This window comes from Sciurus vulgaris (genome assembly GCF_902686455.1).
Source record: "Sciurus vulgaris genome assembly, chromosome: 3".
In the NCBI taxonomy this organism is placed as follows: Eukaryota; Metazoa; Chordata; class Mammalia; order Rodentia; family Sciuridae; genus Sciurus; species Sciurus vulgaris.
The window spans coordinates 47,842,067-47,861,885 of record NC_136463.1 but is presented as its reverse complement, the minus strand read 5'-3'; the positions used below and the strand labels follow the sequence as shown (position 1 = coordinate 47,861,885).

The following is a 19,819-nucleotide window of genomic DNA, read 5'->3' as shown; positions in this document are numbered from 1 at the left end:
CTCTGCTGTCATTGTCCCCAGGACTGTATTAAGTTTCCAGGAAAATCTTCTTTTCTCATCCCTGGCTGGGTGTCTTATCTTTCTGTAGGAGAAGAAAAGGGAGAGGAGAGACTTAACTGACTTAATTTTCATCTTCTTACTTCTGAGGTCTCCTGTGATGTGTAATGTCATGAGGTGGAAAGGTACCTGGGAGTTTTTGGAGGTGAATACTTAATGTTGGTAGATTGATCTTCAGATATCATAATAAATGTCAGTCCATGTGCACTGATATAGAAGATCCTGTCATTAGGACTGTAATGACCTAGGATCTTACTTTCTCTTTTCCCTAGGTTTTCTTTGGACACTATTTTAGCCCTTTGACCTAGAGTACCAAATGCCCTTCCCCCAAACTTGCCAGCAGCTTTCACCTCTAGGACTTGTATGACAGCTTCCAAGTTTGCTTCCGGGATGATGTCCCCTCCCTTCCTCCTCCCCCAAATTGACCTCAACATATGCAGCAGCCCTCTCTGTTCTTTCAAGTTGACCAAGTGAGTGGGTTTCATGGGCCTCCCTGTGATGGGGAGATTGAGGCCACTGGTTCAGAGAATGCTGAGCCTAATATAAATCCCCCATCTTCTGCTGCGTCAGTTCCTGGGTCCTTGGTTTCTCTTACCAGATGCACTTCCGTCATCAGAGAACAGACAGAATGGAGCTGAGGCTTCTTCTCTTGGAGAAGAAAGCTAGGTGAGGGGCCTGGGCAGCTCAAATTCAGCACAAGATCTCTGACACCTTAGTTGAAAAATTCAAGGGCCTGGTTAGAATTTGGTCAGGGAGAGAAACTTTACCAGATCTCAATGTTTTCTTTTCTTCTTCTTTTTAATTTAGTTTACTTTTTAAAGCCATTTTAGGTTCATGGAAAATGGAGCAGAAGGTATAGGGATTTTCCATATCCCTTTGACCCCACCATAGGCAAAACCTTTCCATTATCAACATCCTTCACCAGAGTGGGATGTTTATTACAACCTGTGAATATACATTGCACATTATCATGACCCAAAATGCATAGTTTATATTCAGGTTCACTCTTGCTATCGAACGTCCTGTGGGTTTGGACAAACGTGTGATGACAGGTATCCATCATTATAGTATCCTAAGGAGAAGTTCACTGCCTTAAAATATCTGTTCACCTATTCACCCCACTTCCAGTGTTTTTGAATTTGGCTGCTGATATGGGTTTTCAGGCACTCAGAAATGACATTATTTGTTTTACCTTTTCAAAGGCAGCACCCTCATTTCCTAGATTGATTTATGACTACAAAAAGCTGGGCTCCTCACCTAGCTTTCTCATCAAGGGAAGAAGCCTAGGTTCCCATCCTGTATGTTCTCTGGTGACGGAAGTGCATCTGGTAAGAGAACCAGTTTTTTCCTTAGGAAGGAGAGTGGAACACAATTTTCCTAGAAACCTCAATTCTATTTGTAAGAATTTATTTTTGTCACGTTTTGGTTTTATGGATTGTCAGAGGCTGGGTGTGGGCTTCTTGGAAAACCTAAAAAATTGATGGACTATCATGATTTGTTGGCCTGGATCCTTGGGATTCTTATCAGAATGGTTATCTGAATGGGTAAAACCATTTCAACCTCCTCACAAGGCTAATTTTACAGATGAAAAAGCTGGGACTAAGAAATTTAGAAACATGATCAAGGGAACATGCCAATAAGAAGCTGAGACCCTCACAAATTAACTAGGTCTTTTTTTTTTTTTTAATCAACAGTAAATATATCTGTTATGTCAAAATTTCTAAGTCCCTGTTGACCATTTTCTCATTTCAATAATATTTCCCCCAAAATAGTATCAAAACAAGGATTTGAATAGCCTTAGTCCTTTATTATCAGAATTGTTTAATTTCTGTTGGAAGGAGAAGCACGAGGGAATTTTAGGGTCCTGTTGAACTGTCCTGTGTTGCAGTGATAGTTACCTAATTATATGCATTTGTCAAAATTCTTAGAAATGAACACCAAGAATAATTTTTACTATATGTAAGTTAAAATGTTAAATTTTAAAAAGAAGGGAAAAAAAACTTTGGGATATTTCTGCATCTAAGTAAGGAAGTCTTTCTCCCAATGGAAGAGGAAAAAGGAGTGGGCCGAATATTCCCCTTTCCCTTCCCAGTTCCTCTCACTCGGGTTGGGAGACTGAACCTACCCCAATTTAATGTGGGTTTGCAGCCTCTTCTCCCTGAAGTTCATTAACTTACATCATCTGTTTTGCGTAAATGTCTGGGCATTTGTTTGACTGTAGTGAGTTAGGTTACGCCCATTTCAATAATCTCCCCTTTTATTATTGCATAATTTACCAGTTCAAACAGTAAGTTCAATTGCGGGGCTGTAGGAGTTGGGGTGTCAACCAAGGAAAGGAGGAAGCAAAGAAAGAAAATCAGGGCAGCATTTGAAAATATCAGAATTAGAGGACTCTTTGGAACTTCTCTGTTTCATTCTTATTCCCTCCTCCTTAAGGCTTAAGATTTGTTTTTAATAGTTTGCTTCTAGGAGCAGCCCGTAGGAGCCCCACCAAGACCTGGTGAACTCTGTGCATTCCCAGGAAAATGGACCTATCTTCTGGGCTGATTTTTCCAGTCCTGAAAGAGAGAGAGAGAGAACTCAGACCAGATTGTTTCTGAATGGAGGCTGAAAATTTTAATCCTCAGATATAATTAGACCACTCTCCTTACCCTCCTTGCCTCAAGATTATAAAGAAGAAAACAACCTAGTAGTCATTTTCTACATTAAATCTTAGTTTCATGAGATTTTTTTTTTTCTTCCCCTTTTTGGTGCTAGGAATTGAACTCAGAGCAATACTAGGCAGGCAAGCACTGTACCACTGGGTTACATCCCCAGCCTTCATGAGATTTTTTTAGAAGAGGATTTAATTTTAATTCACAAGCTTTGACAAAAGCATAAATGAGATAATCTAATACTAGTATTATTCTTCACCAATTTTTCTTTGTTCTGCTTAGTATGATATGATCTACCTTTGGATGATGAAAGGACTAGATGCAACTGTTAGTATTTCTTTATTGAATGAGGTCGGCTTATCCTGCTTCTATTTTCCTTTCTGTTGTTTCTTTCTTTCTTTCTTTTTTTTTTTTTTTTTTTTTTTTTGGTGAGACTAGGGCTTGAACCCAGGGACACTTTGCCATAGAGCTACATCCCCAACCCTTTTTATTTTATTTTGAGACGCTTGCTAAGTTGCTCAGGCTGGCCTTGAATTCATGATCCTCTTGCCTCAGCTTCCAAATTGCTGGGATTATAGATATACTCCACTGTGTACCCACTCATTTTATTTTCCTGGTATCTCTATTGTGCTTGATAATTAATCGAGTTAGGCTTGTGTGTTTGTGCACGTGAATGTGTGTATGTTTTAGAGGCAAGAAACATCCTTTTATTCTCTCTGTGTTAAATTGGGTTGTGTATTATGTTCTTATCTCTGCAGTTGGTAGACCATAGGGCCTATGCTCTCATTCCTTGGGGTCTACTGTTAGATGAGAGTGTGGTCCTTCTCCAGCCTTAACTCTGGGCCTTTGACTAAACAAGTTTTAATTGTTTATAGTATTGGCCCTCTATGACCCACACAGTGTCTCCATGTACCTGCATACAAATAGCAGTGGAATAAATGCCCAAAGCAGATTGCAGGCCCACAGAATAATGGTTTCCAGTCCTAGCTGCACATTAGAATCATATAAAAGATTCTGGTGTTGGGCCCCACCCACCAGGGGCCTGATTCAGTCTGTGTAGGGCGGGGCCCAGGTCTTTACTTGTTGAAAGCTCCTTGGGTGGTTCTAATATGCAACCTGGGTTGAAACCTTCTGTCCTAGAGGGTGCACATGGCTTTCTTATAAGTATCATCAAACAAGTGGAAAGCCTGAAAAACTCCCTCCAAATTCATCTGGCTGAGGATCCTACCATGGGGTTTCCTGGAAGTTCACTGTGCTTATCTTTCCTAACTCTATCGGTCTGCCTTACCCTTTAGGTTTAATGGAAGAAGTGGATCTTTTCTTCTTTCTGTCACCCTACATTCAGTCATGGGCACACACACCTGTGTAGTGTCTCCTAGGCAGCCCTTGGGAACTCTTGTCATGATTTGTGAGCAATGTGTCTTCCTCAGTCTTGGACTGGAGATGCTGTCCTTGCTCATGAGCTGGTGATATGGTACAGGTTTTTCTCCTTGCCAAGAGGCATCCCTTCTTGCCCACGGAAAGAGGTAATTTTCCAGGCCCCATAAAATATACTTAACAGTGGGAATATGTGAACCTAAGAGGTTTATTGTTTTGAAATATGACTCATATTTGAACAATTGGGATCAGCAGTGATCTGATTAGCACTGAAATAACTACTATTAAGATCCTAATCTATGAATGAGAGAAAAAAGATACTGATGTCTATTTAAAGAAAGAATAGGTGTGTAGCTTACGTGCTCTTGGTCATGCTGAGAAGAAGTAGGAGGACTGAGAGGGAGGCTGGCCTGATGGGTGGAGGGAGAAGCATTTAGAGAACTGACTCCAAGACCAAGTCTTTGACCTGGAGGCTGGTGACCCAGCTCCAAAAGAGTCACCCACTATGCCTTAGCCTTATTTCCTTCATTAGTCAATTGGGGATTACAGTACCTACCTCAAAGGTTTGTGGCAAAGGATTAAATCACATAATGCATGTGAAAGTTTCTTCACAAGCTCCAAAGTACTATGTAATTATTAGCTATGATTATCCATTTGAGAAACTGGCTGTTTTTTTATTTTTAATGAGCAACTCAATTAACCTTCATGGTGTGCTCATCCCAGAGGCCAGCGCAAGGCCGGAACAGCGCAAGGCTGGGGTGGTGGGTGGGCATGTGGGCTCGCATTGGGGCCTTCACCACATCCTTCACTACGTCTCATCTTTAGCCACATCCTCATCATTTCTCCTCTTAGCCACCATTGAACTTAGTGAGGTTTCTAAACATGAGTACAAGAAAGTATGACCAGAGAAGGGGAAGGGAAGAAGGTGGGCCCAGGAAGCAAATGGAAAAGACATTACTCTGGGATTTGCTGGTTTCCATGGGGTGGGGGTGGGGAGAGAAAAGCAGCTCAGGGGGAAAATAGGTAACTCCTTGTAACTGCCTTGAAGATTCTGTGCCAGAAGCTTCTCAGGCCGTGTCGTATTCCCCACTTGGTGTGACAAAAATTTTCTGCTTGACCAAACTTTCATCAGACTACGTAAGCTTCTAGGCTCATCTGTGTATTTCCTCATAAAATCCAGTTTTATCAAAGAACCTGCTACATCCCTTTAGTAAGAACGCCTCCCCACACACCACCCAGCTAACTAAGCATCCTTGTTATCTTGATTGGTTCTTTATTCTCCACTGTCCCCCAGGTGATATTTGGTCACCCTCGTCTGGCCTGTTTTCAGCAAGAGTCCCCCTTACCCTTGATGCTTCCTCCTAGTAATTTTCCATTTATTGATCCCAAACCCTGCTCCTTGATTCTACATTCCTCCTTGCCCATGCTGTATTTGAAATTGAGCCCAATTTCTCTCCCTGCACTACCAGGCTCCACTGCAGGACTCCATTGCTGGACTCCATTGCTGTGTTTTTTATTCTTATCATGATGGACCTGAATAAAGTCTTCCTTGCTAGTGATTTAAGTAGTGCCATCAAGTAATTTTTTCTTTAGCAGAAGGATCCCTAGGGATGTGCTGGGGAGATGTTGGGCTCCATCCGGTTCCAGTACCTACTACAGATAAGTCTTCAGAAGCCTGTGGAGAGGGCACAGGAGGCATTTGGTGATGGAGAAGCCAGCTGTACATCTTATTTCTCAACTGCTTCTTGTTGGCATCCAGGCACACTGAGGGGAGAGCAACCCCCAGACCCCCCACTGGTCACGGGCTGAGACGTCACAGCGGTAGATGCCCTGGCTCCATTGTTTTAGTAACAACGAGAGAAAGTCCTGAGGCTGCCTGAGTACTTTCTGACACCTGTAGACAAACACTCCAGACCATTGTGGAGGGAGGGGTCTTCTAGAGGTAATACTCCAGAATAGTTTGGGGAGCAGTAGGCAATCAAGCAGGGAAGATCTGCCCACAGCTCAAGGAGTTTTATTTATGGCTAATCTCCTATTTCCTTTTTACTAGTCCTATACTGGTCTCTTATTACAATAGCCAGTTTGTTTGGTTATACCAGATCCTTCTGTAGGAATGTTAAGGAAATGCAGTCAGAGAGTTCAGAGATAATCGTGAATTCAGGCAGGCTGAGAACAGATTCTAACATTCCTGCACTTGGCCTCTCTGGGGAACCAGACCTCCATGTTGGCTCCTCTGTGGGGCAGAAATGAGCGAGTGACAGGTCCCCTCTGCGCAGTTCTTGCTTCCTTACACCCTTGTTAGCATGCTGTTAGCAGAAGATGATTGATCACATTTTCCTAGCACTGTCAAGCTACCAGGCTGGGTACCAAGGTTAACTTCTCAGTCCCTTCAAAAACCCTAGAAAAGGGTCACCACCTTTGGTCTCATGGTCCAGTTGAGAAAACTGTAGTATGAACCAGCTAAGTGACCTGGCCAGGAACACAGGCCTCAGTAAATGGTGGTACCAAGAGCCACACCTAGAGGCCTGTCTTCAAAGTCCATAAGGTCAGACAAATCCACCCTTTGACGTGGCCCTGGGAAACTTTGGGGGTTGGATTTCTTTCAAGCAGGGGATAGCATTTAAATTCTGAATATTAACCTTTCATAGACCCTCCAATTGAAGATGGCTAAGCACAGGACAGAAACTTGACCTTTATCTGGGTTGACCTGCTTTTTATGCACATGCAAAATAAGTTGGAAACGGGGACTCTTTAATCCGTGATCACATTAGCCTGATGATACTGCTTCATTAATCTAAGTGGCTAATGGGCAAAGTGGGTCAATCCAGCTTTAATGTCCACCAGGGATGACTGCAGAGCTGAGGTGACAGTCTCCCTTAAGGGAAAAGTGCTCTTCCTCTGAACTTGCTGTTGGCAGTTCTGGAAGAAGGGACTCACTCTCCAGGGAATTGCCTTTTCTGGCTCATGTGATAAACAGTTTATATCATCATTTTTAGAAATGTGCTCAAACTACAATCTCAGTGGATTAGGATGACTTGAAGCTTGAAGTTTAGACTGTTCTACTGAGAAGTAAATGTTTGGTAAAATGATTTGGAAATTGTGTGGGTTTTTTTTTTCACTCTAGGGTCCAGGTATGAGAATCAATCAGAAATCTCTGTCCAATAGCTAAAAGGTGCTTTTAAGTCTGTGATTAAATTTTTTTGTTTGTTTGGTACTAGGCACTGAACCCAGGGGTGCTTAACCACTGAGCCACATCCCCAGCCCTTTTATATATTTTATTTTTAGACTGGGTCTTCCTGAGTTACTTAGCACCTCGCTAAGTTGCTGAGGCTGGCTTTTAAATCCCAATCCTCCTGCCTCAGCCTCCTGAGTCACTGGGATTACAGGTGTGTGCCACCTTGCCCAGATTGTGACTAAAATTTAATGCCCAGTTAGTTATTGTGTGTTTTTGTTTTTTTGTTTTTGCTTTGGATACAATTCATTTTTATATCACATTGGCACATACACATTTATGGTTAATTTTGGCTCTACTATGTCTGTAAATGGTGTATTGAGCGATTTAATGATAATAACACTATTGGCATCTGATATTTACCAAGCAGATACCAGATATGGTAGCATGTCAGCAAATTATGATTATTATTTAAATTCTCATTAAACTCCCTTGTGGTAGCTATTGTTGTTTCCATTTTTCACCAATGAGGAAAAGAGGCCCAGGAAAGTGTAGTCATTCAAGGTAACATAGCTTATAAGTGGCACAGCCAAGATTTGAACCTGGACAATCTGACTTCCAAGCCCACATTACTTAACTATTCAGATAAACCACTTCAGCTCTGCAATCCTCATTTAATTTTCTTAACAACTGGATGAGGTAGACAGAATTATTCCCAATTTGCATAGTAGGATACTGATACTCAGAGAGGTTAAGTAACTTGTCTCCTGGTCACACAGCTAATAAGTGATAGAACAGAAGGGATTCAAACTTTAGCCATTTAACTAAAGTATTTAGCCAAATAACTTTATGTCATTTATACTGACATACTCTTAATTGTTAATATTTTAGGTGGTGCTTTCTAATTAGCCAGATCACTTATCTGTTCATTCTTTCAGCATATTATTTAATAGACACCTGCTATGATTCTATGCACCATGTTAGATGCTAGAGAAATAACAGAGGATATATGCATACAGTCCCCTGCCTTCATGGAACTTTTTGGAGACACATATCTGGATGTCTCTTGTCAAAGGAGAATCTCTCCTGTCTTTCTTTCTTTCTTTCTTTCCTTTCTTTCTTTCTTTCTTTCTTTTCTTTCTTTCTTTCTTTCTTTCTTTCTTCCTCTCTGTGGGTAAAATATGTCCTTTGATATAGACACTGGCATGTATACATATCCCACCTTCCAAGGTGCAGCAGAAACTATGACATAGACTATGTGTCATACTTCTCTCCCCAAGTCCATCCTCCTCCCTACCCCAGGGTTTCTTGATTCCTTTTCTCCAATTCCCCCACCATGTCTTTGCTCACCTTGAGCCCCTTCCTCCAGATTTACTTGAAAATGTTCTATAAAATAGAGTAGCAGCATCCACAGACTCCTAGATTGTACGTTTGGGTCTCAGTGTATCCACTATTTCACAGAAGTCATTGCATAGTCATGTAACAGCATTTATGTAACAACAAAAAGTATTGCAAACCATTATTTGATAGGATCAGCTATCTTCAGGTGCCTTTTGATTTCCTATCTTATAACCAGGGTCTGACACTAGTGATTTATGCAATCAATGTAATTGTGACTTGATGCCACAAAACTGCTTTATGACCCAAATATCATGGCCTGTGTCTAGTGTACTATTACAAGTTGTATCAGTATTGTCTGCTGCTTGAGTTTGCTATGATTGATATCTTCCAATTTTTTTTTTCCTAAAGTGTTTTTGGAAGGTTCTAGAATTGTACCTTGGGAATTTCCATAGGTATTTGCATCAGTTTATGCTTTCCTGATTTCACCTGTTTTTTTTTTTTTTTTTTTTTTTTTTTTTTTTTTTTTTTTTTTTTTTTTTTTTTTTTTTGTTTGTTGTTGTTGTTGTTATTGTTGTTGTTGCTTTGCTGCTTTTTGGAGCAAAAGTATTTTTCCCGGAGGGCACCAGTACAACCTGGTCTGACCCTGGGACCTATGCTTCTAATACCCATGGAACATTGCCTGGGCTTGGTGAAGTGTGTGGAGAACTCAAAGATAAACAAAAATTTCTGAGACCCAGATGCCATTTTTTAGGAAGGCACATCCAGAGGCCAAAGGCTTTTTTGCTTTGGCATCAGCTATTTGGGGCAATCTGAAACCTGGGTACCCTGAAAAATAAGGGAGAAGCGACACTCTTAGGGAGGATCTTAGAGAAACATATCTTGCATGAGAATGTCTTCCCTTTTCAGGCAGATAGTATCTGGCTTCCAGACTTCCGATGGGGCGTTGGTGGACCGTTAGCTCTAAAATGTTGTTTGCATTTTGCATTTTTATGTCTCTATAATCACTCCCTTTAATGAGAGATTGCCAGGATTGGAAGCGTTGATCTTGAGAGGCGGGACCCAAGAGGTGTGCATCATCTTCTGACCTAGATTGCTGTTTGTTTTCCTCAGGGACCTGATGCCGAGAACCCTGGAAGGACAGATCACCATGGAGAGACGCCCAGCTACTTTTGTCACGCGGGAAGCGCCCGCGCGCATCTCCGCCATGTCCAAGGACACCAAGCTCATCGTGGTGGTGCGCGACCCGGTGACCAGGGCCATCTCGGACTACACGCAGACGCTCTCCAAGCGGCCCGACATCCCCACCTTCGAGAGCTTGACGTTCAAAAACAGGAGCACGGGCCTCATCGACACCTCGTGGAGCGCCATCCAGATCGGCATCTACGCCAAGCACCTGGAGCACTGGCTGCGCCACTTCCCCATCGACCAGATGCTCTTCGTGAGCGGCGAGCGGCTCATCAGCGACCCGGCCGGCGAGCTGGGCCGCGTGCAGGACTTCCTGGGCCTCAAGCGCATCATCACCGACAAGCACTTCTACTTCAACAAGACCAAGGGCTTCCCCTGCCTGAAGAAGGCCGAGGGCAGCAGCAAGCCCCACTGCCTGGGCAAAACCAAAGGCAGGACCCACCCCGAGATCGACCGCGAGGTGGTGCAGAGACTGCGCGAGTTCTACCGGCCCTTCAACTTGAAGTTCTACCAGATGACCGGGCACGACTTCGGCTGGGATTGAACGGACCCGGGCTGTGTGATTTACCATGTGGCTTATATATTGAGAGAGATTATATGTATGTAAAATGTACAGAAATCTATTTTATAATAATTTATTTTTAATTCATAAGCAATTAATTCACTAAGCTGCCTAGCCACACTCTTTAGAGAGTTAGCTTCATGATCTGTTAACATTCCAAAGTATTGAACTCTGAAATTTTGTTCGAGTCCTCACAATTGATGGTGCTTCCATTTTTTGTTTCTCCTCTCCCCATTGTATTTAAAAAAGAAGAAAAGCACAACTTGAGATTTTTGTTGTTACGGGTATTCAGCCTTCAATTGCTGTCCCCTGGTGTCTTGGGTTTCATGTTCCAGCTTCTCATCTCATCCTGCCTGTGTACCTCCTAGGAGCACTGAATTGCCTCCCTGTGCTGCATTCTGAAGGTCAGACCTCACCTAGCAGCTTCCTCATCCATGTGGTTTTATTTCCAAGGATTCCAAACCATTGCGCTAGGGTTTCTCCCCACCTCCACTCAGCACATGGGGGAATCACCACCTCTACAGGGACATTACATCCTTTTAGAGTCTGAATGAAAGGGACCATTTACTTTAACTTTTGATGTTGAAGGATGGCCCTGTATCCGCTTCTGCCCCATTCTTTGGTCCATTAGCCACTTTGAAGTATATGCAAATGCTAGCCCTTCTTTCCCAGGTCACATGTGTGAGAGCTGGGTGCTGCTTTAAAAATAAAGATGATCTCTTCTAATTTGCATGAGAGTGCACCATGCTCCTTTCTCCAGGCAGATAGTTCTGCTGTGACACACCAAAGAATCCCATAGGCTTGTGAAGCCACTGGCACAAACCCAGGGCCTGGGTATCAAGACCCATAAGGGTAAAGTGCATCCCTCACTATTAGCATCTACCAAGGTGTGGCAAGGTACAGACCATTTGGTGTTGGATAATAAGATCAAAGCCTCAACAGGGTGAAAAGACAGAGACTCAAAAATGACAGGCAACCTGGCAGAGGAAGGAAATCCCTAGCACTCCAACTTGATATCTCTTTGGAATTCCTAGCTCATCCCAGTATGACAGCATGGTCTGAAGACAATGACCCAACAGCAGGAATCAAGAGTGTCTCTTGTAAAGACAGGTTGGGAAAACTGGCTCCATGTTGCCTGTGGATTCTTGGGCCTGACACTTGTTCAACCATCCCTTGTTTTAGCCAGGTCGTGGCAGAAGGGTTGGGGCATTGTTACTATGATGTAAAAGTCTTTCTCTATAACTCTGTGTTGGGACAGCAGTCAGGGATCATTTGTCATGACTAGCCAGTGGGTAACCATAGAGCAATATCACATAACGACATATGCAGATCCTCCTCAATTTCCTAAATCCAGAGTCCTCCTACCACAAAATGAATGATTGTTATACTTTCACCAAGAAATATGTAAAAAGACACTCTGGTTGTCAAAATGGTTTGATATTTACAAAGGATTCTTTTGTATGTTTTATGGGATGACATGCCTGATCCAAGACAGAAAAGCTGTATGAAAAGGTAAAATAATTCATCTTTGGAAGCTAATCAGAGATTCACTGGACTTTAAGTGACATCTAGATCATCTGGATTGTATTTGTCCACAAGTTACCCCAAATGTAGCCTGCATTTAGGGTGACACCATAATCATAGCATAATTCTCCACTCTTGCTGTTTGAGTGTGAAAAACACCTGTATCAGGGTGCTAATTGGTTTGTGAATTTTTCTGTTTGGAAGGATCATTTGAAATCAAAATGAGAACACCTCTTTTTAGTTACAGCCTAACCTCACTTGACTTTAAAGGCAGTATGCGAGTCCTTCACCTAGTTTTGCCCTGTTGGCCTTCTGAACACTCTTATGGTCTGACATGACTCATGATGTAGACTGCAGAAAAGTTCAGAGAAAGATACGCTACAAAACCCTAGAAAAATATGTATGAACTTTTACTTCCCTTTGGGGTCCCCTGCCCCTCTTTCCAAACAGGATGATTTTTGATTAAGTTGTTTATGCCCTGCTTTAAAGTAAGACTGCAACAGGAAGTTTTCAGATAGGAAGGTCATTTAGTCATGAACACTGAAGTGGGTCAAAATTCTATTCTGGGTCAATTCCTTGAATCCAAACAGATGTCGATAATTAGCACTGATGGAGTAGGGCAAGTTTTTCTATGAGACAAATAAATCAACTGTCATATGTATCTCTTCATAGGACTCTGATAGCTTGTAGTTCCTGGCTGATCCAGATGCAGCTTCTGCCCCAAGGTTACACCATCACGTGATAGTTATAGGACCTGCATGTCTTCTCAGAGAAGTTAGGCAACTCGGAAAAGCCTTGGGTTTCTTCCTGTTCTGGCCATCTGCAAGGCCACCAAGCTTAACTTTTTAGCTGCTAGAAGAAAAATACCATTTCATGTTTAGGCAATTTGTCCCAGCATATGTTTTGAGTTTCTTTCAATTTACAGGAAATGCTCTCTTTATTCATCTGAGTATTCTGTTTCTCTCAGTTTTGTTTCTTTCCTCATTAAAGAACAAACAAAAAAGGTTAACAAAAAATTGGAGTTTTTTTTTTTTTTTAATTATTATTACTGGCTTTCCAATGTTTTCTTTGAGATGTTTGTGTACAGTAGTCTGTTAACTTAATAGGTGGTACCTGGAAAGATATTTTAGGTATAGTGATTATGGAATAAAATTTTAATTGGATGATGAAAGAGCAGAAATTGTCTTTTTCGTGGGACTCTTTTCAGGATTCATTTTGAGTGAAAAATACAGAGAAATACGGTTGCAGATCCTACCAGGATATTTTCATAAGAAAGGAAAATGGAAGGTTCTAATAAACTAGAATCACTTTAATTAAGTATCTGAAATGCTGATTCAGAAGTCCATGTCATTTCTGTTTTTCAGGAAGAATGGTTAATAAAACTTAAAGGTGTGGTTAGATTTTTTTCAGTTTTGTAACATTAATTTATGACAGTCTCATTCAGCCCAATAATCTAAAATACTGTGCAAATTCTAGCAGTATGTCTTCTATAACCTGGATGTTAGAATAGCCAATATGTACAAAAAAATTAAATCAAGTATTTTGTCCTATGTATAACACAAATTAATTTTACACAGAGAAAAATGTTTCTAGGAAAATGAAATTCTGGTAATTCATACTATTTCTTTGTATGAGCAAATAAAATATATTTTACCAACTTGTGGGTACTTTTATGTTTTGTTATCTGCTGAAGATGGAAAAGAGAGGTACAATATTTTATTCAATAAGTAATCACACATTTGCATGCATACACATACACACACAAAGTAATTCTTAGGCAGGTTGATTTTTTTTTTTTTTTTTCAGATAGTAAAGGGTCCAATTCAATAGCCAATTAATCCACAAGTACTTGGAAGGAAAATTTTTTTCTTTCCATTTTTTTTTTTTTTTTTGCAAATGACTCTGAACATAAAAGATAAAGCAAGAGGGGCCCTGCAACCTGGAGGAGATTAAACCTGTCCCCTCCAAGTGGTGTCCTTTACGTGGAATTCCAAGGACCCTAAAGCGACTATTTGTCAGCTCTTTCAGAGCCACATGTTTAGGCCAAGGTGGGTGCATGTTGCCTGCCACATGTCACACAACAGGTGCAATATGAGCAAGCACCTATGGCTGGATGGCATTGTATAATAGTATACCCTTCTTACATTTGCAGTGTTTTCATGTTTTATGGAGATCTGGGAGGTAGAGATAAGAAAGGGACTGAACAAGACAATCTGTATCTTTAGTTGGTCTTTAACAACCTTCTATTTTCTTTTGATACAACAACTATACACCTATATGATTATTATTGATTACTTTTAAATGTTTACTTTACTTTTTGGGGGGTGTGTGCCTGGGATCAAACCCAGGGACCACATCCCCAGCCCTTTATATATATATATTTTTTATTTTGAGACAAGTTCCTGCTAAGTTGCTTAGAGTCTTGCAAAGTTGCTGAGGCTGGCTTGGAACTCACAGTCCTCTTGTCTCAGCCTCCCAAGCCACTGGAATTGGAGCTTAAACCATGCCTAGCTCTGCTTCACTCTTATTTGACTTAATTTCAAAAGGATGTGTTACAGTTTTAAGTGAAAAAAGCATAACCTCTTGCCATAAAACGTAAGGAATTATAAAAAAAAATAAGTGCAATGAAAACAAAGCGATGCTATAAATTTGTAGCTGGATAGAATAACTAAAGCCACATTAGCCTTTGCCTTAGGCTTAATGCTGCTGGCAAAAGTTGTGCTAACGAAGAATTGCATCTTGCCATAAAGAGTGAAAGAATTGAAAAAGGCATGACCTGCTCAATGTTGCTTAGGGTTGAGCTCATGCGCGTATTAAACCTGAGCAGCCCCTTCCCACAAATCATTTCCAGTAGCATTTAGAGCTCTCACACTTTGGGAAACAGAGAATCATATTAAGGAAACGCCTTGGTTACAGATGGAAATTAGACTAGCATTTTGAGAAAGCAGTGGAAAGAAAACCTTGCAAATGTGGAGGAGGAAGCCAGCAGGTCAGTCTTGGTTAAGGATTGGTTTTCAAAAGCCAGCACTTTCAGGAGAGTTCCTTCAAACCTAGAAATATGTCACTAGGTGAAATATATGTGTGCCTTAAAAGTTGATCTGACTTTTCTTCCCAACAAATCAATTTTATTATTTTGTACAGAAGGATAATAGAATAGACCTAAAATCTGCTTATTAACCCGATGGCACAGTTTACAGTAGTGGTCTCAAGCGTGGTCAAATAGCTGATTGATCTGGAAAGGTCTTAAAAAATTCTAAAGCCCAAACACAACTCTGACCATTTGTATTTACAATACTTTAGAGAGTAAGTGCTCAACATTGGAAGAAAGGTTGGGTATTCCTAAATCTGAAATCTGAAATTCTCCCCAATCCAGAACTTTCTGAGCACTGACATGATGTCACAAGTGGATAATTCCATATCTAGCCTCGGGATGGCTCACAGTCAAAACAAGGACACTAAAACTATTGTATAAAATTACCTTCAGGCTAGGTGTGTAAGGTACATATGAAACAAATGAACTTCTTATTTTGATCTGAGTTTTACCCCCCAAATATCTCATTTTGTATGTGCAAATATTCCAAAATCTGAAACATCTGGGTCCTGAGCATTTTAGATAAGGGAGGTTCAACCTGCTTCATTTAATTTAATTAACGTATTTATTTTGGTACTGGGGATTGAGCCCAGAGGCATTTCACCACTGAGCTACAACCCACTCCTAAGTGGGGAAGTTGACCTCAAACTTGGGACTTAACCTGTATTTTAAAAAGCCTTCAGCAGTTCTCAGGTGTAGTCAAGAATGGGAATCACTAGTTTGCAGTGATTCCTGGATCATATGAGCATCATGATAGATATGCAAACTCCTGACCCCTCCTCAGGCCTGCTGAATCATAAATGCATGGTTTAACAGACCCTCCAGGAGATTCTGATTCGCACTCAAGTTTGAGAACCACCGTGCTGGAAAATAGACTTCATATCATTTTGAACTAGAGAGCTGATATGCGATCAAGTGTGTTTTCCTCTGTACTGTACTTTTGCCCCAAGAAGTCAATCAGCAGTCACCCTTGTAACTCCGAATACCCTTTAAGGGAAACCCTCACACTGTTGCCCTTGCAGCATTTCAAATGGTGCCAATACTACCTGGCCTCCCCTGTTGCTGGGGCCCTATTTTATCAGGCAGCCCTCAAGCTGTCATGTATTACATATTCCTGGAACCACATGAAAGTAGAACCATAGACTTAGGTCTCAGGTGATTTTTGAAAGAGAGCTAAAATCCTTTATATCCTTAATTTAACCTTAGCTTCTGAAAAATGAAAAGTGCCCAGAGAAACTCCTGACGCAGGAACTCGCAAGAGGTTTTATTAGGCAGATGAGCAGTGTTTGCCCTGAAAAGAGAGAGACAAAGAGAGAGAGGAGTATGGTGTGTGTAGGGTGGGGGCGGGGGGGCGTCTCTTAAGTTGTCAAATTTCCCAGGCTAAGGACCATGGGGCCAATTGCTGATGAGGAACTTTGCAGGCTAGGGATCAGGCCAATGGCTGCCGAGAGCAGGCTGACGAGCGGACCAATGACTGGTTAGGATCACAGACTGAGGAGCTGGGTTGTAAGATGGGGGGCGGGGGAGGCGATAGCTGCAGTAAAGGGGTGGGGGAGGGTTGCCCCCCAGTACTGAATTAACCACCCAGAAGGTAGCGCCCATGCGCCTGTGGCTCAATCCCCCTTGCCTTCCCCCCTGCAGGCATGCCCTGCACCCGACAACCCAGGAGGGAACCCTGCATGGTCCTGTGGTGCTGGTCCTACGCAGCCGGAGGCCTGAGGTGAGGGCTGGACTGCAGGGCAAACCTAGCGCCTGCCTGCTGCCTGCCGCTAGCGAGCCAACACCCAGCGGGTCTACGCAGACAGAGCGCTGCCTCCGCCCGCTGGGCATCCAACTGAGTTAGCAGCCATTGCAGCCTTATATTATAGCTTCTACCGCCTTGCACAGTACATGCCCATCATTTTATATATGATTGGTAATTATTTCTTCCTATCCTTGGCATCTGAACACACGCTGACTTCCTAATGTCTGCTGAAGGTCCATTCAAGGTGACAATATCTCCCTGGCCATCTGGTTCTCCATGAGAGTAAGTTCTTCTCTACCCACAGTTCCTATTACTGGTGTCTAGTTTCATTTTTCCATTCTCATTCATTGTTATGATGTGCAAAAGATGAGGGATTAGTCATATGGTTAGACCAAGTCAACTACAGACACATATCTGTAAGCATTCTCCATCTGAGAGCTTCTGATGTTTTTGCTCCCATCCAGAGTTTATAACTTCATGGACTAAAAATGATTTAAGGACCTTAATGTATAAGCTTCCCTGAGAAAGGTGAATATAAGAAATTAAAGTTCCTCCCTGTGGACCTAACTTTATACCTGTAAGGTGTTCAATGCTTTTTTAAATCTTCCATTTCAACCCCCAGTAGTGTCTCCCATGCTGTGTAGAAGCTGTTCATAATTCCTTCAAGAAATCCTGACCTCAAAACATCTAAGCCTTGCATGCTTTCTCTTTTGATATATTCAACGGAGAAATTAGAGAAAGGGTATGGATCCCCTTTGGAGGCAGTAAACAACAGAAAATCTCTGAAGCTTCTCGAGAAGGGAGGCATAAGAGAAGACGGATGTTTAGAGTCGTGTGTGTTGGATATTATAGTCTCTGTGAACAGAGCAGAACAGAACAGGCAAGAGTTGCATATTGGTTAATTTATTCCATATTATTTACCAAGTGCCTACTGCTGCTACAAGCTCAGTCCTTAAGCAAGGTACACTTCCTGGTTTAAGGAATTTACATTCTTTGGTGAAGTTGAAGGATTTGTGAACATATGATGGGAGCACAGCAGTGTGACTGGCCTTGATGGGGTTCTCCAAAGGTGGTCTACAAGTTGAAGAGCCAGAGAAGTTGGTATGCAGCTCAGTCCAAGAAGCTGCAAGTCTTGGGTCTGGGGAGAAAGACTCTGTATCCCATAGTCCAAGCTCCAAGGCCCAAGAGCCTCTGGAGATCTGCTTGTTCTAGAGCCCAGAGGCTGAAGAACCTGGAGTCTGATTTCCCACAGCAGCAGCAGGAGAAGCCCATGTAATTCTGGAAGGAAGAGTCAGAGAGTGAGTTTCTTCTTGATCTATTTTCCTATTCCATCTCAACCCTCAGCCAATTGGATGGTGCTTGCCCCCACTCATAGCAAGCCAGATCTTTCCCGTTCAGTTGCTGACCCACATGCCAGTCTTCTCTGAAGACACCTTCCCAGACACACCCAGAAGTATGCTGTATTATCCTCTAGGAATCCCTCCATTCAGTTGATGGTTAATGTTTGGTTTCAACTTGACTGGATTGAGAGTCACAAATCAATCTAGGAAATGAGGATGTCGCCTTTAAAAAGGTAAAACAGAGGGTATCATTTCTGAGTGCCTGACAGACACATAAATATCAGCAGCCAAATTAAAAAACACTGGGACTCCCAGGGGGAGGGAGAAGTGAACAAGTGGAGCAGATGGGGAACCAGTACAGGAGTACTTAAACTTATTTGAGACAGGGTAGGAGGAGGGTCAGACCGGCAGTGTGATAGGATGTAGCCAGGCAATTGGGTGGATGAGGGTTAGGGAGGCAGAGGGAGACCATCCTGTACAATGAGGGATGTCAAAAAAAGATGGCCTGTTGGGAGCTGTCGGGCATTCAACAGGGTGTAGCCTGGAGTGTATGGGACAAGGGGAGGAGGCTCGGAGGAAATAAACATCAGAATGTGTTGTGAAGAAATAACAGAGTCCAGCTGCTCTTGAGATCCGGAGATCTCTCTCTACTTACCTATCCAACATCTCCATTTGGATGTTTCCATAGACTGAACTCTTGGTTCTCTTCTAAATCTTCTCCCCTAATCTGTCCTGCTCAGGAGTGCTGAAGGTAGAAAACCTGGAGATGTTCTTGACATCTCTTTCTCCCATATTCCTCACATATAATCCATCACTAAGACTAAGCCCTGTCAAGATGACTTATGGAAAAATATCATCAATCCATTCACTTCTCTCTCCTTGAAACCACCACAAGTACAAACTTGGGTCCTGTATGCTGGGTTACTGTGGTAGCCTTCTACCTGGCCTACATACAATTTCTTATCCTTCCTCCAACCTATTCTGCCACAGCAGCTTGAGAGATCTTTTAAAACTCCATCTGGACTCTGCACTCGCCCTCCTACAATCACAGAAGTAGTCTACCATTACATTTCAGATGGTATGCATTTGCAGTATCAGCTACTCAGGAGGCTGAGGCAGGAGGACCTCATGAATCCAGGAGTTCAGGAACAGCCTGGGCAATATAGCAAGACCTCATCTCAAAAAAAAATTTACAAATTACAGCTCAATCTCAACTTCTCCATTTGTCCTGGAAGTCTCCACCTAGCCTTATTTTATGTCCTCTCCTGCTGTGTTTCCAGGCTCCAACCACAATAGTCTTTTAGCTCTTGGAAGGGGCCACATTCTAATGATGAATGCACTTCTCTCAGCTCTTTGCCTGGCTAAGTTACAGTCAGACATCAACCTTCTCTCCACCCCATGACTGCCTCAGCGAGGACGTTTTTAACTCCCCATGTTGGGCAGCTATGCCAATACGCCATGCTTCCTGGTGTTCACAACCGTGGGTAGCCCCCTCCCACACTGCCCAGTGCTGGGCCTGTGATGGCTTTAACCAACACACTACAGCAAGAACATGGCTGTGCCTGATCTAGGACAGACCCTTACCTGGCCTGGGCACTTCTTCCTCTCTTTTGGAATGCTCGCTCTAGGGAACCCAGCTTTTATACTGTGAGAAGCCTAACCATGTGAAGAGACTACAAGAAGACATTTTGGGCAATGGTCTCAGCTGAACTTCCAGCAGACAGTTAACACCAGCTGCCAGACATGTTAGTCAGCTCTTTTTAAGTTCCTGC

The 19,819-nt window shown here is 42.4% G+C and overlaps 1 protein-coding gene across 2 annotated transcripts in view; it reads left to right on the top strand.

Annotated features, from left to right (window-relative positions):
- The window catches only part of LOC306657750 (heparan sulfate glucosamine 3-O-sulfotransferase 3B1), a 42,147-nt gene extending 28,618 nt beyond the window's left edge, over nt 1-13,529 (top strand). For both annotated transcript variants that reach the window (XM_079134045.1, XM_079134046.1), the window contains one exon: nt 9,712-13,529. In XM_079134045.1, the coding sequence (XP_078990171.1) occupies nt 9,712-10,330 (619 nt within the window). In that variant the 3' untranslated portion in view covers nt 10,331-13,529. The remainder of the gene's footprint in view (nt 1-9,711) is intronic.
- Nucleotides 13,530-19,819: the final 6,290 nt, after the last annotated feature.